Source organism: Cinclus cinclus, chromosome 5 (assembly GCF_963662255.1).
Source record: "Cinclus cinclus chromosome 5, bCinCin1.1, whole genome shotgun sequence".
Taxonomy (NCBI): domain Eukaryota; kingdom Metazoa; phylum Chordata; class Aves; order Passeriformes; family Cinclidae; genus Cinclus; species Cinclus cinclus.
The window spans coordinates 59,802,754-59,829,327 of NC_085050.1; the positions used below are offsets into that span (position 1 = coordinate 59,802,754).

The window sequence follows — 26,574 nt, forward strand, 5'->3', positions numbered from 1 at the left end:
CTCTAAGCTACCACCTGCCTTGAGTGCCCATTTAGCAGCTTGTAAATTCCTGATGGTAGCATGAGATAAATGCCAACGGTGTGTAAAGACCTTGAGAACTGGCCTGTGTCTTGGAATGTAGCATTTCCCTTTCTTATTCACATCCCTTGGTTCTCCCACCTGTATTTCCCTTAAAAGCAAAGCAGCTGTGCTAGCTGGCACAACTGTACACAATAGCATAATGCAATTGTACTACTTCAGTTATTGCATGGATTTTCTGTGTCCATTTTATAAAAGCCAAACCAAAGAATTGTATTTGGTTAACCACTGCTCCAGTGGAATTTTGACTGCATCCTTATTGCAGAGTAAACTGAGCAATATTGTTTCTATCCAGAGAAGCTTGCGAATATTAATACTAGTCTGTGGGTCAATACCTTCAATAAAAAAGAGTTCATCTTCCTTTTCTCCCCCATAAAATTTCAGCTCTAACTCATGTAGAACAATATGGGAAATGCATTTATCAAAGGCTTGCAGATAGTCCTCTGACTAAAACAAATACCTATTAAAAAATGGTCTACTGGCTGTAGCTGTTTTTAAAATTATGCAGCTAGCCTGCCAAATGGAGCCTACTTGTACCCTAAACAGTATTTGGTTGCATGAAGAGGAACATGAACACTGAAACTTCCTTGAAGAATTGTTTGGTAGGACTAAACTCTGGTTTTGTGAAATAAAAGTGTGGTGGGGGGGAAAGTACAGGAATTGCAATAGCAGCATAAAATAAATTACCATGAGAAGATACAGCCAGTAATAGTAGTGTTTTATGGGGTATAACACACATACCATCTTTAAAACTGTGATTTGGAAAGTGTCTCAAACCATTGAAAGGATTTCAAAACTAATTCTACTGAAAATCACTGGAATTTCTGCACTGGACTCTACAGTGAATGGAGGTTATTTTGTTCCTGAAGTTCAGAAGATCCAGTCTGCAGACTGGATTGACATGTAGAAATTAATTGCAGCAATCACAATGATTTCAATGGAAGTCCAGCCTAATCTTTATGTAGTTTTACTCTCCCAGCTTGTGCACATGGAAAAAAGCAATTATAGCCTCTCCTTTTGAAATCTCTAATGGATTGTTTCACAAATAGACTTTGTTGTAATTTTCTGATATTTTTTAAACAATTTATTTCTGGCAACACATCTTGAATTCTGAGGAATATTTAAATGGAATTCATCTCTTTCCTAGAAGCAGTAACATTTTTCTAGATGTTCATCAATATGAAAATGCATATGATCTAATGCTATGGTAGTTCCTTTTCAGAGAGTGAGCCCTCACTTCTAGAATTCAAGCCATTTAGCAGTGGGTCCCTGGTTGGTGGATTTGTGTATCGGGGCTGCCAGTCCGAGAGGCTCTATGGAAGTTACGTGTTTGGAGACCGCAATGGGTAGGTTTTGTACCACTCACTCTTAAACAAAAAATGCATGTGAAGTGTGTTTAGTCACTCAGCTGCCTTTATAAAGCCTCACCAACAGTTTTGTATACTGTGCCACTTTGCCAGTTTAGCAGTGTGGTAATGCAGATTAGATTCTAGATCTGTGAATAAAATAGCACCCAGCATTCTAATGAATGGTGACATAAAGAACATCCTTGGAAAAAAGGTACAGGAAACTGTTAAGACAAGGAACTGCACAGATGTATCTATAGAGCTACTTGCATCAACTTATTTATCTGGACAATGAAAACTCTGTTGAAACTGTAATGTGACTTTTTTCTTTTTTTATGTGTTTTTGAATGTAGAAATTTTTTAACACTGCAACAGAGTCCTGCAACCAAACAGTGGCAAGAGAAACCCCTCTGTCTTGGCAACACTGGCTCATGTAGAGGTTTCTTTTCAGGCCCTGTCTTGGGATTTGGAGAAGATGAATTAGGTAAATATAAAAGAATTGTTCTTAAATGATAAGTCTTATCAGTAATTCCTGCTGAAGTATTCATAATTATAGTAAATGTTTAAAAAGAAGGCTATCTGTCCTTTGCCTAAGCTGTCCACACTGCTCTAAGCTACACCTCAGCAGCCCTGTAGGAAAAACTGAGAAGAGAGTGTGTTGCTGGAAGGGGCAAAAATCCTTACTGTGTCTCAAGTGCTGTGAACCATGGCACTCACTATGACACAATGTATAAATACTTGATTTAATTTCCAGCGTTAAGGGGCTAAGAGCAGATTGCATGAGTAGACTGACCCCTCTTCTCCCTTCCTCACCAATTTAATTTCTTTTATCAATTCTGTATTATATAAAAAAATAACTTTCATGATAGAATATTTTTCACATTTTAGCATCCATTTGGGGAAGGTGGTTATATAAATTTTCAAATCACAAATGATTCTGTGGTATATTTCAATGTTTCTTCTGAAGCTTTTTTAATCTCATTTGGCAAATACAACCAGATCACAAAAGTCACATGTTTAACATTTTAGAAAAGGAGAAGTCATTTATTGCACCGTTTTCCCTAACAGGTGAGATTTACATATTATCAAGCAGTAAAAGTATGACACAGCCTCACAGTGGAAAACTCTACAAGATTGTTGACCCAAAAAGGTGAGTATTGCACTTCTCTTTGGGATCAGCCTTTCCTTCAATAGGTTAAAAACCAGAAGGTAACTGCAGTTCTCTTCATGTGGCTGAATTATGCAATACTGACATTCAATAAAAAGGAAAATTCTTAATGCAGGGGGCTTCCTAAAAGCAAATGTTCCAGCAGCAGCAGCAAGCAGAATAGATTCACTGTCTCATAGCAAGTGAATGTCAGAACAACAGAGGGGAAACCAGCACTAACTTCTGGGAAGTTTTGCACTTTGACATTGTGCTGAAAGCTGCCCACTTTCCACCAAGATGTATATTCTTAGCATGTTTTCTTAGAGAAGTAGACCTACTTAATGTGGAACTGGCATGGATGGTAAAAGATGGTAAAAACTGAAATGGACTGGTAAAAGATGCTCCCAGTAGTTCTGAAGACAAATGATTTGTAAGTATCACAAAAAATTATGCAGCATAGTGGAAGGCAGATGATGGAATTTTCCCCAGTGCTGCTGCTTCCTTACCTGCTACTCTGGTGGGACAGTGCACAACAGGAGCTGGCTCCAAAGATCATCACTGTGACAATACGTGTTCTGTGTACTAAAAAACAAGTACAGAAAATAACTTGGCAGCCCCAGCCAGTGTCAGTTTGGCCATAAGTAAGCCCTAAGGGACTCATTCAGTCTTTCCCAAACATCTCTTCTGTTGTACAGGAGATACCACCAATGGACAATAATATTGAGAGGACTCAGTTCTCAGCAGGTGTGAGTTGTCACTGCTTACTAATATTCAGCAGCCTTCCATACCCCTTTCATTGCCTGTGTCTCCCTGGGCAGGCTTGGAGCACCAAGGAGGGGAATCCTCTGTCCTTGGACTCTGTGCCAGAAATACATGAAATTCTTTAACCATTCTTAAAGAACTGCTTCCAAAGGGCTTATAAATCCCACTCAAATGATTTATAAGACATGGAATTAATAGGATTGCTCTAATTATTTAGACTCATTTACCAGCTGTAAAATTAGGATAAATGAAAATTATCAAACGAAAGTTCCTCAAGGCAAGATCTTTGCAGAGCAGCTGGAGATATGAAAATATTTAGGAATCTGGAAGGACTGCAAAAAGCCAGTTCCCAACATGACCCAGGGGCCCTAGCAGCAATAAGAGCTGATGACTAGCAGATAGATACTCACTTTGGCTGGGGGAATACCATGTTCTTCATGATGTCTCTTTCTGCTCTATCAGACCAAGTTCTGACATGTAAAAGTAGCACATTCATCCTGCAAAAGTCTCAGAAATCAACACAAAATGAGACAGCTAACAGAAATGAAGTTTGTTGTGTAATTACTTTGACCCCATCACACCCTACAAAAGCAGCTTCCTATTTGTTCAGCATCTACTTCAGCAAGTTCCTCCATGACTATCAGATACAGTCAGATTTCCATTTTTGGCTTTGCTCTTAAGGGAGGAATTTATTTTCTTGTCAAACTAAAATTCTAAACATTGTTAATGGGATTGCAAGGGAATACAACAAGAAACTCATGTCACTGGATGCACACTGTACTGTAAGTTACAGTAGAGTTTCAGTGGCAGTGGAGTTTCAGTGTTTTATAATTGTACTATCCCAAAACTACAGCAAAAAATTTGGAAGCAGATGTTACTCCAGGTTGGTGCAGTCTGTCAGTCAAGGTTATTATGTATGTTTTATTTATGCTTTCTGGTATTGAAAACATTTTTTTTAGAACAAAACTTGCCATTCTTCCTGGGATTGTTTAGTCTGTTGGTGTATGGTTTTAAGTGAATTTTACACCCTAAATCCACTATTAGTATCTAATTACATGGGGCTGCCTTGTTTGACCTCAGTTTTTTGTTCTTGTTACCTCTTCCAGTAGGGTGGTCTTCAGCTGACATACCTGAAAGGCCAGACCTCCCATTGCTGCACTCATGGTTGGCTGTTTTCATGCATGGAAAAGGGTCAAGACTGTGTTTTGTTACTGGTGAAAGTAACCAGAAAACCATAAAATACTTTTTTTAAATGGGAACACAGTTGAAATTAAACAGAGTGTGGCAAAGGGATATAGTTTTTGGTGACACTTCTCAGAAACACAGGATAATTTTCATTCAGGCAAAGTTTTGAGTTTTGTTGTTTTTCAGTCTCACACTGATTTTGCAGATTTTAAGGGAAGGACAATGAGTGATTTCCACATTAGAGCATTGCAGATGTATTTACCATTCCATGCTTAGTTCATACCACCCCTGTAAACAACTTAAAAATTCTATGGCTTTGGTAAAAGTTCATGTAAAGTTAAACAAAATATTTTTATTTACAAGATAATATTGTTTTCCATTTTAATACTTTGATGCTTCTCCTTGTGGTGTGCACCATACCAATACAACAAATATTCACGTAAACTCTACCACACTAAGATTTGTAGAACACAAAGTAAAGATGCTACAGGTGGACTATGAGTATCAGGTAAAAATAAAATCATCAAACTATGAATTTGTCATGTCTTAGAAATTCATTGCTTATTCAAAAAGCCCTGTGAGAGGTGGCCCCTGGCAGACCTGTTTATTTGCAAAGAGAATCTTCCACACCTGGGGCAAAGTAGAATAAAATTATCATTCCTTGCAGTAGCCTCTTGCTGGAAATTAATAATTCCATGCAACCTCAACCTTCTTCTGCTAGTGGTCATTTGTAAGCTGCTGCAAGCTTACAAAATTATTCTTTTATTTTAAAAAATAAACATTACATGAAGGTGCAGGATTTGATTTCTTTTGATATTTTTAGGTTATAAAAACATTAAGGTTGGAAAAGACCTCCAAGATCAGCAAGTCCAAACTTTGAGAGATCAACACCCTGTCAACTAAACCAGGGCACTGAGTGCCCTGACTGCTAAGCCCAGGTGTTTCTTGAACACCTCCAGGGATGGTGACTCCATTGACTCCATCATTTTCCTGGGCAGTCTATTCCAATGCTTAAAAACCCTTTTAGCAAAAAAATTTTCCTGATGTCCAGCCTGAACCACCCCTGGCACAGCTTGAGGCTGTGTCTTTTTGTCCTGTAGAAAACTACTGCAAAATCAAAGTTGTTCTCAAACATAACTATTACTTCTATTTTTCTTGTCTCAAATGTAGCTTAAGACAGAAATCGCCTACTTGGATATAGAAAAAAAATCTAAAACATTGTAAGGTTAAAATATTTTAAGATCACAAGATGAGAGTAATCCACAGAACCCTCTGCATTAGTCATCAATGCACAGCAATGGGAAAGTCCCATCCTAAAACTCTCCTTCAAATGTAACAGAAATGAGGTAATATATGAACTGAGAACTGAGGTGACATATGACAAATTGATGAACATGATCAACACAGAAGTTCTCAATCCAACAATTATCAAAGCAGTTTGAAATACAGGATTCCAGGTATCACATTAAAACTTTGGTTCAATTCTTACAAGTACTTCATATCAATAACTAAATGGACTCCCACTGAAAGCACGGAGTGAAATAATCCTTCTCTTTGTAAAAAGGTTGTTATAATTATGCATTAATGCCTGAGAGCTCATAGACAATGAAGTGATTAAAGAAAAGCCCTAAGTATGTGAGCTTCAAAATACAGATATACTACATATTGCCAAAAATCCCATAGAAAAATTAGAGAGACAATAGCATATTTAGCTTTGAGGATGGAGGAGATGTGGAAACATTTAAAATTACAAGCATGTAAAATCAACATTGGGGACATTAGTTAAACTAGCAGTTAAGAGAAGTTCTTAAGTTAAAACTGTCTCTGAAAAATAAATCCATTGTTTGATGATTATCAAAAAAACCCATTACCACTACTTTTCATGGATTGGAACTAGTAAGAAAACATAGGGAGAAAGATTTATGTTCTTCTCAGCTACAAGGTAGAGTCAGTCAGATATCCTGAATGTCAGTGCAAATATTAGCATTTTATAAATTGTTTTTGTGGCCAAAAACCAAAACATTTTTATTATCTAGTTTTCTACTTTCTGTTTCATAACTTTTCTGTTGTTTCCTGTTTCTTAAAATACATACTAATATAAATCACAAAAGTATTGATGAATTGAAAAGAAAAAAATAAATAAACTAACTAAATAAACTAAAACTAAATAAACAGTGAGGTAGAAAATGGAATGAGGTCAAAAAATTCTGGTTAGTCGATAACAGAGAAAATAGGAGACAAGCCCATTAAAAAAGAAAAAGTAATCCTTTTTCTAGCATGATGAGAGAAGAAAATCAACTGTGAAAATGAATATTTAAATAAGTAAGATCTGTTGATAGGTCCATGCAGTCTGTAATTTAAACATTATTACTAGACCAAGAAGTAAGAAAATAAACTTCGGGAAGTGGAAGAACAGCCTTTGTGAGTCTTCTTTTAGAGTACTTATAATATGATCACTTCAATTTCTAAGGAAATTACAGATAAAAGGAAAGATATCCAGAGAAGAGTCTCAAAATGATAGACAACGCAAAGGTTTTCCTTTTAGAAGTTGTCCTGTGAAGTTTTAAGTGTGAAGCTTTTAAAGAGTTTGCCACCATCCCATACAGTGATTCCAAAGGGGACAAGTGATTGTTTTGAGCAGGATGGCTCACTGAAACCAGCAGGTGATTTTTATGAAAGAGGGCAGAGCCTGAGTAAGTGTTCCTGCACACAGAAGAAGATTTCCTCTTCCTCTCCTTGTAACACCTTCTAGATCTGGATTTCAATGTGTTTCATATCAACAGCCGGAATAGCTGCTTCCCGTTGGATTGAAACTTGAACTTGATTCAAACCATCTCACTCCTCTTTCATGCCCCTCCAGAGTATATAATTCCACTTATCATCCTTTCCATCATCACCTTCCGGGATTTCCGCTGTCGGAGAGCATTTCCAAACAGACTGATTTCAGACGTGAAGGGACAATACCTAGGTCATGCCTCATTTTGACACTGTTCAGGCTCTTTAGAAAACCATTAGTGATTTGATTTTTTTAATATGAGACAGGAGAGTTTGGTGGTATGACAGAAGAAAAGCATTTATTAAAGTGAAGCTCTGCTTGAGACTTTAATTCCTGTGGAAATGGAAAAACACGGTTTTAGAGTAACCTGCATCAAGATACTCAGTTCTGATGGGTTATAGATAAACTCCAAAGCTCCTACTGGAAACTCTCTGTAGAAGGAACCAATTTTGTTGGTGAATGCCCTCACCAACCGAGGTGGGCCATACGATTTCTTTCTGTTCAGAAAGTTACTATCCCTTAAGTCATTTGAGGGAATGGAAAGCCAGAATTAATGTCTAATTATGTTTAGTTTAGTCGAAGCATGCAAAATTCTTATCTCATTTACCTACCCACATGCAGTTACTATTCCCACAAGAGACACTAAAGAGAAATTAGAGCTTTTTGCAAATACCAGTCTAGAGAGTTTCACTTTACAGAAGTACTTCACAAAAACTCTTTTGTAACCTCAATGGAAAAATCTAAGGATTTTTTTCAATCACATCACAGCTCACTGACTGTAAAGTTTTTGTTTTGGTTTCATATTTTTTCCCCTTTTCTTAATGTCTTTCTAGCACTGGCTATGAAGGAGTTCTCACTTTTTATCGCTTTATAAGGAAAAAAAACAGCTCAGTTTATCTTTTGCTTATTTTCTGTAGCCTGCAGGAAGCCTCTGCCATCCTAAAGAAAGTCACACATAATAGAGCAGCTTTAGCCCAGTAAGCCAGTCGTTCCCAATTCATCAGTCAAAGTGTTATGCAAGTGGCCCCCTAAATTGATAAATTCCCACAGTGCCTGTTGACCCAGCTGCCAAGTGCTCATGCAGCAGGTGTTGTTTTCATGACCACCCTGACAGTAATACAAACTGTTTAGCAGTTGCATTGACCTCTTAGCTATTAACATTGATACAGACTTCACTAGGGACTAGTTTTCAAACATGACAGAATTTCTTAAGACTAGAGGTCATGAACAAGTATACCATATAAGAATAAATTTGATATGCTGCTGAGTTTAAATCTTAAAAGCCATGAGTTTTTTCCACATTATTCCCATGTAGTAAATCTGGAGACAAGTAACGAGCTTTTGGCATCTCTCCCAGGACTAAAGGTATACTTTTTAATTTTAGAAGCTGTACCTGAAGAGATGCTATATTTATTCTATGACAAATAGTAAATTTAGGTTATGACAAGGAGTGAAACAAAATTATTTTTTCTTGACATTTTCCCTTATAAAGGATAAAACCTCAGCAACTAACGCACAAATGTTGGTGATATACTTAAGTATCACTGTAATAACTAACACTTATGTGCAGGTAATTGAATCATAACATTCCATATATTTTTGTATCGAGATTTCTACAGCAGTGTCCCTTGTTTGAATCTGAACATCCAGGAATTTCATCTACCTTTTTTTTCCTCACTTCAGTAAGGAAGTAGAAATTTTTGATACTAGGTCAAAAGTCTGCTGGAGGAATTGTTTTCTGTTCAGTACCATTGTTTTACTGCTGAGTTTGGCCCTCCATTTGCATTGATTTATGCACATCTGAGTTACAGATAGCACATACAGCAATTAAATCACTCTATTTATTTAGTGGAGCTGTGAAGAGATGCACTAAAGAAAGTATGAAGCCCTGAGCTATGCCAGGATGAGTTTTAATCTATTAAAGCATGTTGGGCTTTTATATGCCTCTAAACAGTAGAGGCTGCTTTCTTCTACTAGCTATGGTAAGGCAGCAAAAATTATTTTACACATTGCACAGTCAAGAATTCCCGGCTCACTGCACACGTCAGCGAAGGGATCCAGCGAGGCCCCAGCCCCCAGTACAACTTTTCCTCCATGTTCCATACATTTAGAGTTGTTATACAGTTTCATGAAAGTCTGTTTTAACAAGCAAGATATACTGTACTCTACTGTATATATGAACAGCTCTTTAAGATAACTAGAATTGTACAGACCATATAAATAGTCATTATCAGCTACATTTTTGGCTGACTTTCTGTGGACCAAATAGTGCTTACTGTAAGAGTAATCAAGCTGTACCCTTTAGAGTTTTATAGATTGAGGGATACAAGAAAAAAATTCTCTCCAGCCCAGAGTGTGGCTCCATCTATTCCCTTCCATTTTCCACATCAGGAGACACAGCGAAGCACTGGTTATATAAACAGAATCATGGTCCTGTCTAAGTGCGGGAGAGTCCCAACAGTCAGTGTCAGGACTTACGTTATCTTTGTGAGATTCACTTCAACTTGTGCTGAGTCTGAACATTTCCACCCCTTCCAAGCCCTAGAGGCTTTCTCTCAATACATGTTGGTCCCTGAGAAAGAAGTGTGGCTTTTCCCAGAGCACAACTAAGGAAAACCAGCGATTCTCACACGAGAGGATTCCGCTGCAGCTGCATTTGTATTCCTCTTCTCCTAAGGCACCCTGCCAAACAGAATTTTTTCCATCTTTGTTTCTACTCCACCCCACCATTAATAAATATTATCCAAGGCTGATGAGTGCAAGTTCTTGATTGATGGTAGAATAAAAGGCAAGGTTATATTCACAAGTACTGAGAGAAGTAGAAAACTTTAAATCATAAAAGTGACCAGCCATGCTCGGCTGGATACAAAAAAGTGTGACTTCTACCTTCCTAATTGCATACAAAAAGAACCATATTTTATAGCACTATCATAGACAAATACTTTACATCTATTAATAAAATAAATCATTATCTTCCCAAATAAAATACCTTTGTGACTTACGAGGTCATTCTTTGCTAAAGATATGCCACTGGAGCTCTTTTCCAAGAGATGCTCCAGGAGCCTGAGGTTATGCTTCCTGCTAAACACTGTACTGCACTTGTGTTTGAGCAAGAGAAGCCTCCCATTTAAAGTAACTTGAAATAAATTAGCTTTAAATAGTGACAGATAAAGAATATTGCATCCTATGTAGTTGGCTATACAGAAACAAGTTCAAATGTAGATTTTTTTTTGCAGATGTAGGAATTGGAAGACAGATTTTTTTACTTTAAATCTGAACAAGTCTCCACTGAAAATTGTATTACTTTCTAGAACCATTTCCAAATCAGCATTGCATGTGAAAATTGCTTATAATTTTTAAGCATAGAAACTTTCTTAACCAGATCATATGTAATGCACTCATTGCTCATTACAGAACTGGAATTCCTTACAGGTCAAAAAATAGTGCGTTCTATTTAAAAGACAGCTGTGGAAATATGTAAACAGTAAAACTGAAAGGGTTTCAAATATTCTGCACCAAAGGTGTCAAAACATGTTTCAAAGCCTTTAAATAATACAGGACCTTCAATCTGATTCTCAGAAATGCTTTGGAAATCAGGACTTGGTGCTATGCTAAAGAAGCATCTACACATTCTTTCTGTCCTTAACATCTTTGGGGAACCAGTTCTTGTGTGTGGATGTTTAAATAATCATGGCAGTAATTAAGACTGAGCAGAGAAAGTGCTATGCTGAAACAAACCAGTGGGCCTGTACTGCATTACTGTTTCAAGTAAAAATGCAAGAAGCCCTGTAGTGGGCCATTAACAAGATGCATGTCAAAATGGAAGGGGGAAATGTAATCCCAGCCAGCTAGTGAGGGACTTAGGTATAAATGCTTACTTTTAAAAATTTATTTTTTGCCCTATCAAATATTACTTTGAATGGCCCCACTGTGCACAGAAATACCTATGTAAAATCCTAGTAAGACATGGGCTTCAGATATCTTTTTGATGATTTACTAGCCAGAAGTTCAGCTATTTTATTTTATTTTCTTTAGCAAAAGTTTTTTCCCTTGATGTTTTTACTCATGTTGAAATGGGAGATAAACAGGATTGCCAAATTTTTCTCCTCTTTTTCTTCTGTCACCATTTTCTGCACCTCCATCATGCCTGTTCTTTCTCAGACCCCAAAAACTGTCCTTTCCTCTGCACAGGAGTATCAGTCTAGGAATTTAATATGTGACAGAGTAATCAATGCACAAACTGTTGTTCCAGCTATCTGCATATAATTGGGGTGTTAATACTGACCTCGTATAATGAATAATGTTCTATTCTATTCTATTCATCTCATAGAATTTTGTTTGGATTCTAGCTGGACACTTAGCCAAGGTTTCTCTAAGCTCTCCACTAAACTATTAAAATCTTTTTCCTGCTCATTTCAAGCTTTGTATGTAAAGTAGTAGTTAAGATGATTTCGTTGGGAATGAGTAATTTTGTATTTGTCACTAATTACCTTAATTTTCCATGATGCTCCTATTCAATTACTTGATTAAATCACTTGGGAGATCCTGGCGTTCTTTTCCAAACTTGTACCTGTGCAACCAAATCTACAGCAGAGACAAAACATAGCACCTCCACTGGGATCCTGTAGCCTTTGGATGATCCTATCATCCTAACCAAAACATCCAGGGTCTGAAGTAGAATTCCCTTCATGCATACATTGCACAGAATCACCTGATGGTGAATGGCTGAGTTTGGAAGGCACCTCTGGAGGGCACCTGGTCCAACTCCCTTGCTCAAACAGGGACTCCTACTGCCAATTTCTCAGGACCATGTCCAGACAGCTTCTGAGGATCTACAATGATGGAGACTCCACAACTCTCTGGGCAACCTGTGCTAGTGTTTGGTCACTCTCAGAATGAAGAAGTCTTTTCTGATGTTCAGATGCTTAAATAAGCATCCAGAATGCAAAATACAAATATTATTCCACGGAAATATGAAAATAAAAAGCTGGAAGTTTAAAACTGAATTTATAGATAGAGGAAATACTTCTGCAAAATTATTACATGTCATAATGTGTGAAATAAAGCTTGTTCAAGTTATTCTTCTCCCTTTCTTAGGGGAAATCTAGATCAGCTAGAAATGCAAAAAAAAAACCATCAGATGCTGCGTGCGATAAGCTGGCAGCTTTATGAAGATAAACCTTTAGCAAGCTGGTTTTGGCAGGTTCATGCTTTAAGAATTCTCAAGGACTATTGCTTAATCTTGTGGAAGATCTCTGAAGGCAGTTACATGAAATAATAGCAAATTGCACTGTATTTTTCTATACTGTAACATATCATCTCTGGGCTTACTGCTTTTTCTGAGGAAAAAAATCTCGTGATTTCTTCCACTGATAATACTACAGCAGAGAATCAGACCTTTAATAAAAAAATCAAAATTTTTCTTCTTGATCCCAACTTTTAACTCTTTGCTTTGTGTGGTTTTATTCAGGCCTTTAGTCCCTGAAGAATGCAAAAGAACAGCTCAGGCTGCACAGATACTGACATCTGAATGCTCAAGGCATTGTCGAAATGGGCACTGCACTCCCACAGGAAAATGCTGCTGTAATCAAGGCTGGGAAGGAGAATTCTGCAGAACTGGTTAGTATACAGATTTATAGCAACAAGTGAAAAAAAGCTGTGACATGTCATAATTGGCTTTTAATTATTTGCTCAGAGAAATTTTCAGTATATGTTGACCAGTATATTGGCCTTCAGTTCTAAGACAACATTAAAAAATACTGATTTCATGAGCTGCAGGAGAACAATAAGTCTTTAGAGGAGTGCAACTGCTAAAACATCTAATTCATTGTGAGCCAGTGCAGAATGCAATTGATAGCATAAACATGACAACAGTATTCGTTTTTTATTCCACTAAGATCTTCAAATGAAAGGAGATGCAGTCAATACAAGTCCTGTGTTTGGACATTCACCTTCCATTTGCAGTATTATCACTGTCAGTGTCAAGGAGAGGTGACTTATCAGGAAAGATGGTAAATCAGAACTACAGTTCTCCATTACATCTTTTGCACTTCACTAATTTAATGCAGATCTTTTTATTTTTGGTACATTCTTGCTTTTGATCCTAGCAAATGAAAGGGCTCTAGTTGGTTAAAGGGAATTAATTCTATATACAACATATCACAAAATAGCTAATAATCAATGTTATTGTGATCCATTATTACAGGGATTTAATCAAGTCCTATCTTGTTGCTTTAGCTTTTAAATGTCACTTGGAAAAGTGATTGTGCTCAAACTAAGACAATGAGTGAATGAGCCTGGAGTGCCACAGCTGTGCCATCACTGTCTCAGAGGCTGGTTCTGTCTGAGCTATGTCATTTTGGCCAGTGCAGATGTTCCAGAGCCAGCCTGGGTACCAGGAGATGTTATTACAAAGATTTTATTCCTCAGCATCAGCCGAGTCCTCTGACTGGGCCTATTTGGTCAGTGAGTTTGACCAGATGCCCACACAAAGAGATGTTAATATTGTGGCAGTAGAATTCAAAGAAATAGGAAGGACTAAGGGAAAACAAGGATACCACGATGGATCATGGATAATTCAGGATGGAAGGGCACTTAGGGCCCTGGTGAAGCAGGGTCAGCTATGAAGTCCTCATAGGCCACTGTAAATTGCAGCAACCTCCAGGTTTTTAGTGATGAGCAGGAGTGACTTTGGAATGATATTAAGTGAATTAATCAGTAATAAAGTATCTCACTGGCAAAGATTCATGAGCTGACCATCTACAACCCAGCAATGAAGCCAGGTTAGAGAAATAGATGAGGTAATCTGGCCAAATATCCCAGCTTCAATTGTCCTCACTTGTCAGAGCCTTTCTGCATTTAGAGAATGAAGCCCATTCTACAGCTTTGTCCAAGTGGAACTGAAAAGTAAAAAATGCCTCCAACATGAACATGAATGGGTCTTGAATAACCTATTTTATTTTAAAAATCACAGCTTTATAATAGATGATTTGATGGACACAATGAGCAAGAAAGCCACAGAAAATATGTAGACTAAGGATCTTCCTTCTCTGCATTCCACACAACAATTAATAGGGATGTTCTAAGTTGAACCTCAAGCTACTATTATAGTTTAAATAAGAAAATTTACCTTACAAGGTATGAGTTTAATTTTCATGTAGTTAAGAAACTATTGGATAAAATAAAAAACCCTACATTTCTATAGTGTATTACAAATATTCATAAACCTACATGAAATTCATTGCAATAGATAACACTAAGCAGCATAACACCTGCAGAAAAAGAAAGATATATTTAATACACTATATATCACATTCCTGTGACTATCCCAGAAGAAAATACTTCCACAACTAAAGTTATTGATTATGAATTTTGCTAACAGTGGCTACAATTTAAAATAGGAACTATATTTGAAAAACTGAAGCAAGCTGATTAGCTTAGACCTCTATAGATAAATCATCAGGCATCTGCTAAAGAGAGGAGAAAACTTTGAAACTTATATAACTGATAAAAATGGTTGAAAAAATACCCTGGCTCTTTTTTCTCCAGTAGGAATTCAATTTTGGTCCCAGCGTTAAGTGATTCAAGAGCCAAAGGAGTGCATTTGGTACATTGCTCAGGTGTAGTCTGCTTTGCTAAGGCACATGTGTAGTGCAGAACGCTGAGAATACAAAGGTGTTTGCCTGAGATTCTTAAATGAAACCTGAATATGAGAATTGGACATTTCAAAAAAATCTGAGTTTACCAGACTTTCCTGGGTGACATCCTCACAGATACACAAAATTACTTCCTCCCCCTAATATTCTAAAACTTAAAAAAATATGCTTTTTTAACACTCTTAATGTTTCATCCTTTCTCTGTTGTTTTTAATTTACATGCTTTATCGTGGCAAGGTTAGAAGAGCTCTAAATGAATGTGTACTGTATCTTTTTTTTTTTTGGTTTGTGATGTTCTCTACAAATTAGAAAATCGCTGTTTTTTCACCCACAGCAAAATGTGACCCAGCCTGTCGACATGGAGGTGTCTGTGTAAGGCCCAATAAATGCTTGTGTAAAAAAGGCTATCTCGGCCCCCAGTGTGAACAAGTGGATAGAAACATCCGAAGAGTGACGAGGGCAGGTATTCTTGATCAGATCCTAGACATGACATCCTATTTGCTGGATCTAACCAGCTACATTGTATAGTTTCTGGGACTATTTGGAAACTCCACTTTCAACGGGCATTTGTTTTGAATCCTGTCATTTTTGAAAGACTGTTATCCTGCAGCAAACACCGGTGATTTGATTTACTTTATTAATTTAAGTGTAATATCCACCAATGTGCAGAAAAATCCCTTGTATGTGTGTAAATATTCCTGCACGTCTCCACAGACGTCCTGATATCCAATATGTGCACACATACACACTCAGCCGCTATCACAAATACGATTTTGCAGAGAGTGGAATCTTTTTTTAATATTTATTTCTTCATGAGAAATAGTTTACGAAGCAATTCCACTGTAAAACACATTTTCGTCAAAGGACTTTCCTGATGTCTTAATGGATTCTTTGAGATCCCAGAAATCTCATTCCTGTACCTATCTGATGATAGCAGTGAGAAAGCAGTTTCCAAACATCGCTGTATAAACTGCTGGACTTAATAAAATCCAGTTGTAACAGTTTCTAAGTTAAACTGAACTCCATCATGAGACAATATTTCAGAACTGCTTAATGCATTCCTATCTAGGCAATTCATTGTAGAGACTGTAACCTTCACTTTCATCAATGTAACTCTATTACAGAATGTTATTTCTTTATCTAGCATAGATGCAAAAATCTGGTTATCGCAGCTTAATATCAAGATTGTTTCAAGTGTTTAATAATTAAATTATATTCGCATATTTCAAAACCAGTCATCCTAGAAGGTCTGCTTTTTATCATATATTTTATTTAACGATGGGCACTGGGTTCATGTTACATATTTATATTATTTTATTTTTATAATATAGACATCACCTAGATGAGACAGCTTTACCATGTTCTGTAAAATACTAAAGTTACATTTTTCACCAACTTAATTGGAAAGACTGGGAAAGAGAGAGCAAACACATACACACACATCAATGTGTTGTGGATCTAATCTAGAAATGTACCCTTGTGTCGACTTGTGTTCATTTACACCAGATGAGCAAAAAAAGCAAACAGCCACCAACCATAATAAAATTACAGCATGTGTTAAAAGTGTCCATAAAGTGGTTTTCACTGTAGCAGGACAGTGCACAGGCAGACTCTGCTGATGCCACACTGGGCAGGGCTCACTCTGGGGCCAGAGCTCACTCGAGCGTGTGCTCCCTGTGTACGGTGCCACTTGTGCAAAACCTGCAGCAGCTCTTGCTAAATGCTAAATGAATGCTAAATGTTCCTTGGAGAGCCAACAGAAATCCGAGTCTTTGTAAATGTATCAATAAATGTGGTGTACGTGCTGTAGTGAGGTTTTCTAAATATTAATTGCTTAGATGTATCTGCAGAACTGGTGCCCTCATCTCCAGCTCTACTGGCAGTTTCTTTGTTCACTATTTAAAAGCTATTGTGTTTCCTTTGCACTACCTGCAAACTACCTATTGCAGCTTCTGCAAAATCTTACTTAAGAAAAGAAAGCAGAGCAGCCCCAGTGTGCGCATCCTGTGGTCCTTAGAAGCAGCTGCTCGTGCATCAGAGATTGACAGCACTTCAGCCAAACAGAACTAAAAGACTTTCACCATGTCAACTCTCCCCTAATAAAATATCTCTCCAGGGTAGCAACGTGCAACAAATTTTCCCTTACAGAAATTTGTCAGTGTTCATTTAGTGAGTATCAGATCTGAAATTACAGCATAACCGACACTTGCATTTCTGTGTCTCACACATTCCAGCTCCAAGGAACAGACAATTACATTTGCCTTCCATATATGTTTGCCTGGGTGTCGAGTGACCTCATGCCAAATGGAAATTGGTTGAGAAATCTTGGTTAAGTGCTCAGAGAACAATGGTCTGCATTAAAAAGTGCATGCATAATTTTGCACAATGTAGATTCAACTGACAGTCCATTGAAAGACATCTTGGGATTAAATGAGCATGAAGACCAAATTGCCCTCTCACCCCAGAAAAGGGTGGTCCCTTATAGTCACCCGAACACTTCATTGGCTAAGCAGTGTGACCAATCTTAAAATGAACCCTTGTGGTAGCATCTGTAGGTTAATAGCTGCTCTTTGTCTCCGCTGCTTTCTGCCTTTAGTCTTTTCCCTGAATTCCATCACAAAAAGTTTTACAATTAAAAAAATGTCCTGACAACCATTTTTGTAAATTGACCTTAGCATCTAATCTTTCCTTACTCAACGTGGGTGACAAAAATGTGAACTTCTCATGAATGAGCCAGCTGTCTAAATCTGTCACATAGCACGGTTTTATTGCACTCTTCATAACCAGCAAGGCAAGAAAGTCACTGAAGTATTTTAGCAACGTTTAAATATCTGACAGAGATAACATCTTTAACACTTTCTTCAGTGAAATATATTTAAAAATAAACCCAACTTTAACTCCCCTGTGACACATTATTTTCAACAACCAGCTGGGAAAATGTGATAGTTCTTTTCTTACTGCTTTCTGCCTTTAATAGTACCACAGATGGCACCTAAATTGGAGATTCGCAATAATATATATATGCCACAGTCATGCAGAGAACAGAAAACAATGATCTTGGAGTTCTGATCTTAATAATAAAAACAATTTAGTTTACTAGTGAAATCTGAAAATAAAACTCCAGTAACAACTAAGATTTAAATCAAGGACTCATTCCAGTCAACAGCAAAAACTCATGTTGACTGTGCTGCACCCAGAAAATCACTTTCAAAATTAAGCAAAATTTAAGCAAAATTCTTCAGTTTGTTTTATTAAAAAAAAAATCTGCTCTGAGTCATTCCATAAAAATGTCAAAATTAAGAAGTAATCTAAGTGAAGGTTAGAGGGAGAGGGGAGATAGTTTGTGAAACTGTTTTGATTCATTTTTAAATCATCTTTTATATTGTATGAAAGCATTAAGCCCACATGTTCATAGGAAGTCCCAGTGGAAAAGAAGTATTCTCATTAAAAAAAAAAAAGACACAAAAAAATCCTAGCTGCTTATTTATCAAAAGAAATTATACTGTTAAAAAGAGTGAGCAAACCCCAGGCCTAGCCACCCAAGATGCTGATATAAAAAGGGCAACTGCAGTAATTGCCCTGAGAATTGGCATACAAAAAAAAAAAAAAAAAAACAAAACAAAAAAAAAAAAAACAAAAGTGTCTGTAGAAAGCCTGTTGCCAGTTAGGTCATTCTGCAGCCATTCTCACACAACCTCCAAGAGTGTCCCAGAATAAAACTGAGCTTATAAATGAAACTAGATAAATGAGGCAATTAGATAAGGGCCTCCAGAAAGGATTTTATGTATGTGTTCAAGTTGTCTCTGCCTCTGTGTCTCTCTCTCCTAATCTTTTATTCCATTCATTTCTTCCTTTATTTGGAGATACTGCCTCTCTGTTCCCAACACATTGTACATTTCCAGCATTCTTTCAACCTTTCTGCTGCTAAAGGAGAACAAACATACCTGTTGCAAGAAACGTGACTCTCCCTGATGCCTGCTAGTGTTAAACCCCTGCTTTATTATTTTGGGACAGAAAACTCATCTTTCTCTTTTTAAATTCCACTGATCAGAAAGAAGGCATATAACTGGAATATAAGGAGAAACATCTTTACTCCAAGATAAGTAGGGAAACAAAAAGATGTTAGGCAAAATCAGTTCAAAATCATTTCACTCCATTTCAGAAAAACAGGAAACTCATTTTTCTACTGTTCCCAGTAAGAAATACTAACTCAAAGCCTCCCCCTCTGGGAATAGATTTCTTCTGTTAACAGACAGGGACACAGATCCAAACCCTTTTTACCTTTAAATCCTCACACGTTATTCTATTTCATGCAAACAAAGTGTAAGTTAGGTATAAATAAGAATATAAATTCTGTGTCACTGACATGACACCTCTGTGTACCTCCTTCTTTCACTTGTCCACATTTGGTTTTGCAGCTCCTTCTTTTCTAGACCCACAGCAAACATCAACAATCCCTGGCTGCTGTAGGTGCTTATTATTTTTGAAAGTGCCCGACAGATGTGTACCTGACAGATGTGCGCATCAAAATCTTCCCAGCAGCTGAGGCTTTTATCTTTTGGAAAATCTTCCCAGCAGCTGAGGCTTTTATCTTTTGGACATTCCACAGAATTTTGTTATTTTATAGTGACTTCTAGCACAGTGTCTTAGCTGGGCATTTACAGTTCAGGAGTACCAGCTTCACACAGCTCAGGCACAGACAGACTAAAGCTGGAGGAAGGCAGAAATCACTTTCAGTCCCTGTGCTTATCACAGTTACCCATTGCAATCCAGTGATCAGATGCCTTAACTGAAAACCAGAATTATATCCCTGGCATGATGAAATGTAACTTTTCAGTACACATTTTCTCTATTTTGGGTTGAGAAACAAGGACATTTTCCTGTAAAATTACGTAAAATAGAGATGCTAAAAGTATGAACAAGTAATTCCACATGTATAAAGTTGCACTATGATGAAAATGAGTATTCATACATGTAATTCTAATTGCATCCATGAAATAGGTATTTATAAAATTAGTTCTACATGGAAAAAAAGTCCAAGGACAGCCTGTTCTGCTAATTTCTCCTAAATCATGTAATTTTTAAAAGAATTCGTGCATTTTAATTTACTATCTTTTCAATTATTTGTGTACCAGTTTAATTAGGAATTACACCATTTTGAGCTCCTGTCCAACTTAAAAGGTGTCCATCTTGAAAAAAAAACAGAAGGAAGCCAAGTGGTAAATAAAAACTAAATACTTTCATTTTGCAATATTACAAAAATAAAAAGTAACATTCTCTTTAAAAATGCAGCCAACCCTTTAAATTTATTTCAATTCGAATTTGCAGAAAACTGGTACCACATAATCTGGGTTCTGGCTACAAAAACCTGATAAATAAATATTTCTGTAAGTAGTTTCAGGACAAAATGTGTCAGAAACATTGAAAAAAAATTAAGAACTGTTTTGCTGTAAAGTTTGTTGTCAGCACAGAGTAATTCAGTGAAATAAGGCACATACTTTTTGGAATATAGGTGTGAAACAGCAGAAGCCACCTGAAAGCTTAGTACAGGATTACTTTAATCTTTGAGGGCCTGACTCCAAGCCCATTGATGTCAACTGATAATCTCCTATTGACTTCATTAGTTATAGGATTAAGTCCTTAAAAGATATCCACTTATCTGGCAGAAGATCTTAACTTCAGACATCAGTGCACACATGACCTCTCAGTGTCCGCATCTGCAGCATTACACCAATGTTTTGTGGAATAAGGGTGCAGACCCGGCCCTGCAGAAAGCCCTACAGAGCATTCCAATCTTCCTGGGTCTCCTTATAGGTATTGCCAGAATTTACACAAAATCTGCCTGACTTCTTGATACGTTTTAAATGTCCAGCAGCCAGCTGATGTGAAAGCCGAGTGACTCACCTGCTTCCCTGAGCTCTCAGTACTGAAAAAGTATCATCTAGTGATCATTCTATGCTACAGACATTCACAAACATTTAATATTCTGACTTATATGCAAATAATGTGTGTCTTTGCCAACTGTCCACTGCACACAGACAGGCTTCCATAAACATAATTGTCAGATATTCTTGCACAAACAGCAAGCTGCATTACTGGAGAAAAGTTTTATTTCTACTTATAAAAACCGACTTTCCATCTGTTACACATTATCAAGAGGGTCCAGTGTATCATGTAGTAAAGGTCTTTCTATGGTCTCTGAGATTTTCCTATTTATTTTCATTTTGTGATGAAGTAAAAAAGTAAAAAACATTTTAAGTGAAAAACTGCTTAAATTCCCAGGAAATTTCAGAAAGGCTCGTCAGCTAAAGCATGTGAATATAGACAATGGCTGTGCTCACAGTATTCTTGGAAAGAAGGCAGAGAGAGTTGGCTGGTTTGGAGACAGGTTTTTCTTTTTTATGTAGGATACATTTTACAGGAGGACAAAAGGGTGTTTTGCATCACAAGGCAGTAACAAACAACCCCATTTTCTGAACGTTCCTAGGAGGAGCTGTAAAAGAAAATGTTCTAGGCAGTCAAAACGGGTGTGCAGAACTTAATTCATACCAAGACATACTGAGATCAGAAACCACCTGGTATTGAGCCACCAGATGTAGCTTGTAGTGGTCTCCATTACTACCAGAAGCAGTAACCCTATCCTGTGAATTATCCAGAAATGCTATTAGCTGTCCCCCACAAAATATACTGCAGAATTAAAACTTCAATTCCCCTTTGAGAACAATTAGATCGTAATGGGAGCCAAGCAGAAAACGAAATAATGAACTTTTGTCACTTGAGAGCATTACTGTAGTGCATTCCCCTAGATTTCAACTAAATTTATTTCATAGTAGCTGTCTGGTGCTGTATGCATTTGAAATGTGGGAAAATAGCTCAGAAAATATCACTCAAGCTAGGTTTAAACATCTTCTGTAAACTGAATTATACTACTAAGCATATACAGGCACCGATCTAGCTGGAAGCACACAAGTAATTTTAAGCATATGAGCCTCACTGAAATCATGTGCTTAACATTATTAATATAATTAAGTGCTTTCTTTGTTTGGACAAGTCTTTGCAAGCCTACCTACACAGACTCCATATGCTATATGTGCATTTCTTTTTCGGGAGACAGCAGGACTGAAGTTCCCAACAAGAAAATTCAGTTGCTGTCCGTCACAAAGTCTATATAACCTGAAATAATCGCATCTTTGTGCCTCCAATTCCCATCCAAAAATTAGTGAAATCAATCCTTGTAAAGCGCTTTGAGCTGTTCAAAAGAAAAGTGCTATAAAAACTACAAATTATTATTATATTATTGAACACCATGTATGTATACACACTATTATGTAATATATAATATATGTATAATGCATATAAATTCTAACAAATGTATTTGTGTAATATCTGAGAAATGGAACAGTTGTATCTGGAAGTGATAAATACATAGAGTTGGATTTATTGTTAATCTGTGGATTTAATGATTTTTTTAGACAAAAGGATGTTTAAGTGTATAATTGCTTTTCTTAATTTAATATATTTATGTAAATGCATGCCTGAAGTTCTGATTAGATAGTTATGTTGTGTCTCTTAAGCTAATAAAATATATTAAACTTTATCTTACTATATAAGGTACACCTGCTGCTTTAATTTTTTTAGTATTTTTATGACTAAATGCATAATTTAAAGTTCGTGAAATTTTAATTTTAATCGGCTCTTTGATCTTTGCAGTAAAAGAAAAACTCCAGCATTTTATATATCCTTTGAAATGTACACTAGTTTTATTTATATAAATTCTAAGATGCTTTCATAAAATGTGACTGAACACTGCTATTATTTTTGGAATGGGAAGTTTGGAATGGCGTTTCCTGGACAGAAAATTAAGACATCCATATTGAAAAGATGCCTGTTGCATGGCAAGCGGTGTGTGAGCAGACTTGGAGCTAGGGGGATTTCATGCACAGGCTTTGGAAGTACAGGTACCTTGGAGAATTAGTTCAGCAACAGCAGGAGAAACATTGGGGTCATTTATTTGTTATTTATTTCATATTTTCAGAGGAGCACATCATCAAATCAATGTATGTTAAATTCAGAGGTACCATCTCCAGTGGTTTAAATGAGGGCCATAAAACACAGATGCAGAGTGGAATTCTTTCCTTTGCTCCCCATCCTAAGTAACAGGTTCTGTTCCATTGAACTCAGCACCTGAGCATACACATGGGAGCAGGGCCAGCTCCATAGATCAACCTCCTGCATTTTATGATACAAGAGAGCAATTAATCATCACAACACTTAAGTGCAAACTACACTTGCATCTGGGACAGCAAAAACCAGTTGGGACAGGGAGCACTAAAGTTCCAAGGGCTTCTTCACACACTAAGTTTACATTTGGTGGTGTGAAATGCTGTTGAATTAGTCTTTCACATTTAACTTACTTAAAGCCTTTAGCCTGTCCTGTGTTTATTTCTTAAACTAAAGAATGAAGAAGCATAACCAACTCTACGATATTGATGCTATCTCTTTCAAATTGAAGCCAAAATAATCTTGAAATTTTCATGAAACTGTTTTTCCATTTTTCAGCTAGCTATACCATTGGTGATATGGGCTGGTGGCCAGCCAGAGAACTAGGATCCAAGGAAAATTTGAACTTCACCCAAATTTGAGGATATTTGGAAACTGTATTTTACTTCAGCTTTTCAATTAATAAATACAGCAGTTGAAGCAATGTTCTTTTAAACATATTTTCTTGAATATTTTCTTCATTTGAAGAAGTGCTCAGAACAAGAAAATAGCTGAAAGATGGCAAATAAATAATGAAATCCATGAGCATTGTTTTGATTTCTTAGTGGTACCTATATATTCATGTAGAGAGCAAAAAGAATTCTGTGAGTTTTGTACGAAATTACAATAAATAAAGTTCAGCGTGTAGTTCTGGTGACATCATGAGTCACTGAGTTTGTTCTTGTAATTTATTAAGACATTATGAAAACTCACTGACATATTTATAAGCCTTGGAATTAACAGCTACCTTTCATTCCTTTTACAACACAAAAGACATTAATTTTACTTAGAGAATTATATACACTCAGCTGTGTACAGTAGGACTATAACTCTACCTAGAGCTTCTGATGGTATCCTAAACCTGAAGGGCAAAATTCTGAATCTGCTTTCAGATTTGCCAAAGGAGGTATATTTGGCCTCTTGAACAAGGCTTATGTGGTTTGCCAAAAGCTATCAGAACTTTCAAAAGGAATCCAAAGCCTACATGCCCAATTCAGGAGCATTTCATATTAGTAATACAGTTACTACTCATATATTTGATTAAGTATTTAATCAGTAGTCCCAAAATACATACTTTGAACAATCTTCATTTATCGCCTTCCTTTTATTTCCACATACAGCTCTGTTCCTTAAGTCCTTGGTTCTTTGTTTTCTTATAAACATGCTACTTCTCCCTTCTGTTGCACTTAATTCACTACGTATTTACAAGTGTTTCATGAGACTGATTATGGCACAAGTGCTTTTTATCTGTTTTACTTTAATGAAAACACTAAGTAATGGATCAGCCCCTGGTTTGACTGCAAATTAAAAATGCACCCCAAGTAGGGTAGAATCTTTAGGATGCCAAAGAATCATTTTGGTCTATGTGGTTGGGTTTATTTATTTTGGGGGAAGGGTTGGTTTGAGTCATATTTGATGACATGTCTACGGGTGACATATGACATACATCTCTGGCAGAACTGGGCAAAGTAGGACATAGCTTTGGTTGGGAAAACCTCACTCAACAGTGGCTTCCTTGTTTGCTTCTTTAGGGGTGGTTTCTGGGGGTTTATTGTTTAATTTTTTGTCTTTCAGAGCTAGGAATACTCCTGGATTTTGCGTGAATTCCAAAATTTTGGGCTAAAACAGTTGAATGAATGGTTCTTACACTGGTTCAACATTCAAGATTCAAAATTTCTGTTACTGTCAATGTTTCAGTCATCTTCAGCTTTTGCTTATCTTCCATTAGCACAAATTCACTAATATCAGTGTTGTCAGGAGGCAAATCGGGCTAAGCAGTGGCTTTTCCTTTTCACTCATTTTATATCACTTCAAATACATTTCATTCAGAAGTGTCTGTCATGTTGTCCCACAATGAAACTGGTGTCATTATCCTGGCACAGTTTGCTCCAGTTGTACACACTGGAGCAACTTCTACATGTTTCACCTTTCACTGTGTATATTTGATTACTCAGAGAGAGACTAAGGGAGGGAATTTAGGAGTTGTATGCCTGTCATTCATTGGAACAAGAGGTGTGTTCTTCTTTCAGTAATAGAAAATTTGGATTCTGTGATATTTATATATATATATATATGTATGTATGCAAGCTATTTCCACTTCAGGGAAAGGTAGCATGCATGTGAATCAAATGGCTGCCTTTGGTTCAGGAGATTTATAAAGAGATCCAAACTGCACAAACTCTCCTGCAGTGGAATTCATGCTTTCCTGGTCAGATGGATAGAACAGGTGCAGACACAGCTTTCGGGCCTTTAAACTACACCAACCCAAATAAATTACAGCTACAGAGCATGTTTAGCAATTTCAAGCAAACATTAGAAATGCAATGCCCATGGTGCAGATAAAGTGCTTATGAAAAAGGTGGACGTAACATCTGTACTGGCACAGAACGCCTGTTCTAAAGTAATAGCTGCAAAATGCCTCCTATAAAGCATAAGACTGTTAGTACAGCTGCAGCTTTTAATAGCTATTGAATTTCTTGATCAGGGAGGCAGGTCCAGAGCAAGGGAAATGGACAAGTGAAACTATAAACTGCTATTTTACACCTATGAATGTAATATCAAATAAATGTGGCCAAACCCACTTTTATTTTTTTAAGAAATTCATCCCCAGAGAGCCTTGTGCTAGATCTTAGCTAGCAAGCCATCAGAAGGCACTTATGTCAGCCTTACCCTGAGGTTTCCAAGATGTATAGCTATGCAGTCTACATATAGATATATATATATGTATATACCTCTTGCTTATTATATCTATAACACAAACCTGCAGCCACACACACATGCTAATACCTCATGCATCATTTCTGCACTTACTCAGAGCTATTTGGCTCTGGATTGATGCAAAAAAGCAGTGAAAAGGTAAAACAATAGGCAGTTTTTTAAATTGTTAAGCAAGAAAAAATTATAGCAAAGTTGCACAGGCTTCAGTAGGGGCAACAGGATGCAACCAGTAAACTCATTACCATGTTAGGTTATTAAAATTATTCCAAAGAATACAGCTGTCTGGCATTTTCTCAGGTGTTTTATTTAAATAACTTAGTAGTAAGATGAATTCATGTCTAAGAGGTCCCTGCAAATTACTAGAATAATTTTTACTCTGCATTTATAATTACAGCTTTTTGTTTCTGATGGAACTTCTATGGAATTATCAGATTTTCAGTATGCAGATAAACTGCATTTTAATATTTTCCAAGCTTTTTGCAAATTCTTGCAAATTCTTCACGTCTTCTATTAGCCTGGAAATGAAGATCTTCACCTAATATTCATGCAACAGTGGTTGCTGAAACTGCAGATTCACCCAAAATTACCCCAGATGGATCACTCTGAATATTCACAGAATATTCTGAGTTGAACCCACAAGGATCATCA

At 36.8% G+C, this 26,574-nt stretch overlaps 1 protein-coding gene across 1 annotated transcript in view; it reads left to right on the top strand.

The window, feature by feature from the left end:
• Nucleotides 1–15,477, top strand: part of HHIP (hedgehog interacting protein) — a 67,954-nt gene extending 52,477 nt beyond the window's left edge. The window contains exons 9-13 of the mRNA XM_062493867.1: nt 1,301–1,424; nt 1,778–1,908; nt 2,493–2,574; nt 12,765–12,913; nt 15,284–15,477. Of these exons, the coding sequence (XP_062349851.1) occupies nt 1,301–1,424; nt 1,778–1,908; nt 2,493–2,574; nt 12,765–12,913; nt 15,284–15,477 (680 nt within the window). The remainder of the gene's footprint in view (nt 1–1,300; nt 1,425–1,777; nt 1,909–2,492; nt 2,575–12,764; nt 12,914–15,283) is intronic.
• Nucleotides 15,478–26,574: the final 11,097 nt, after the last annotated feature.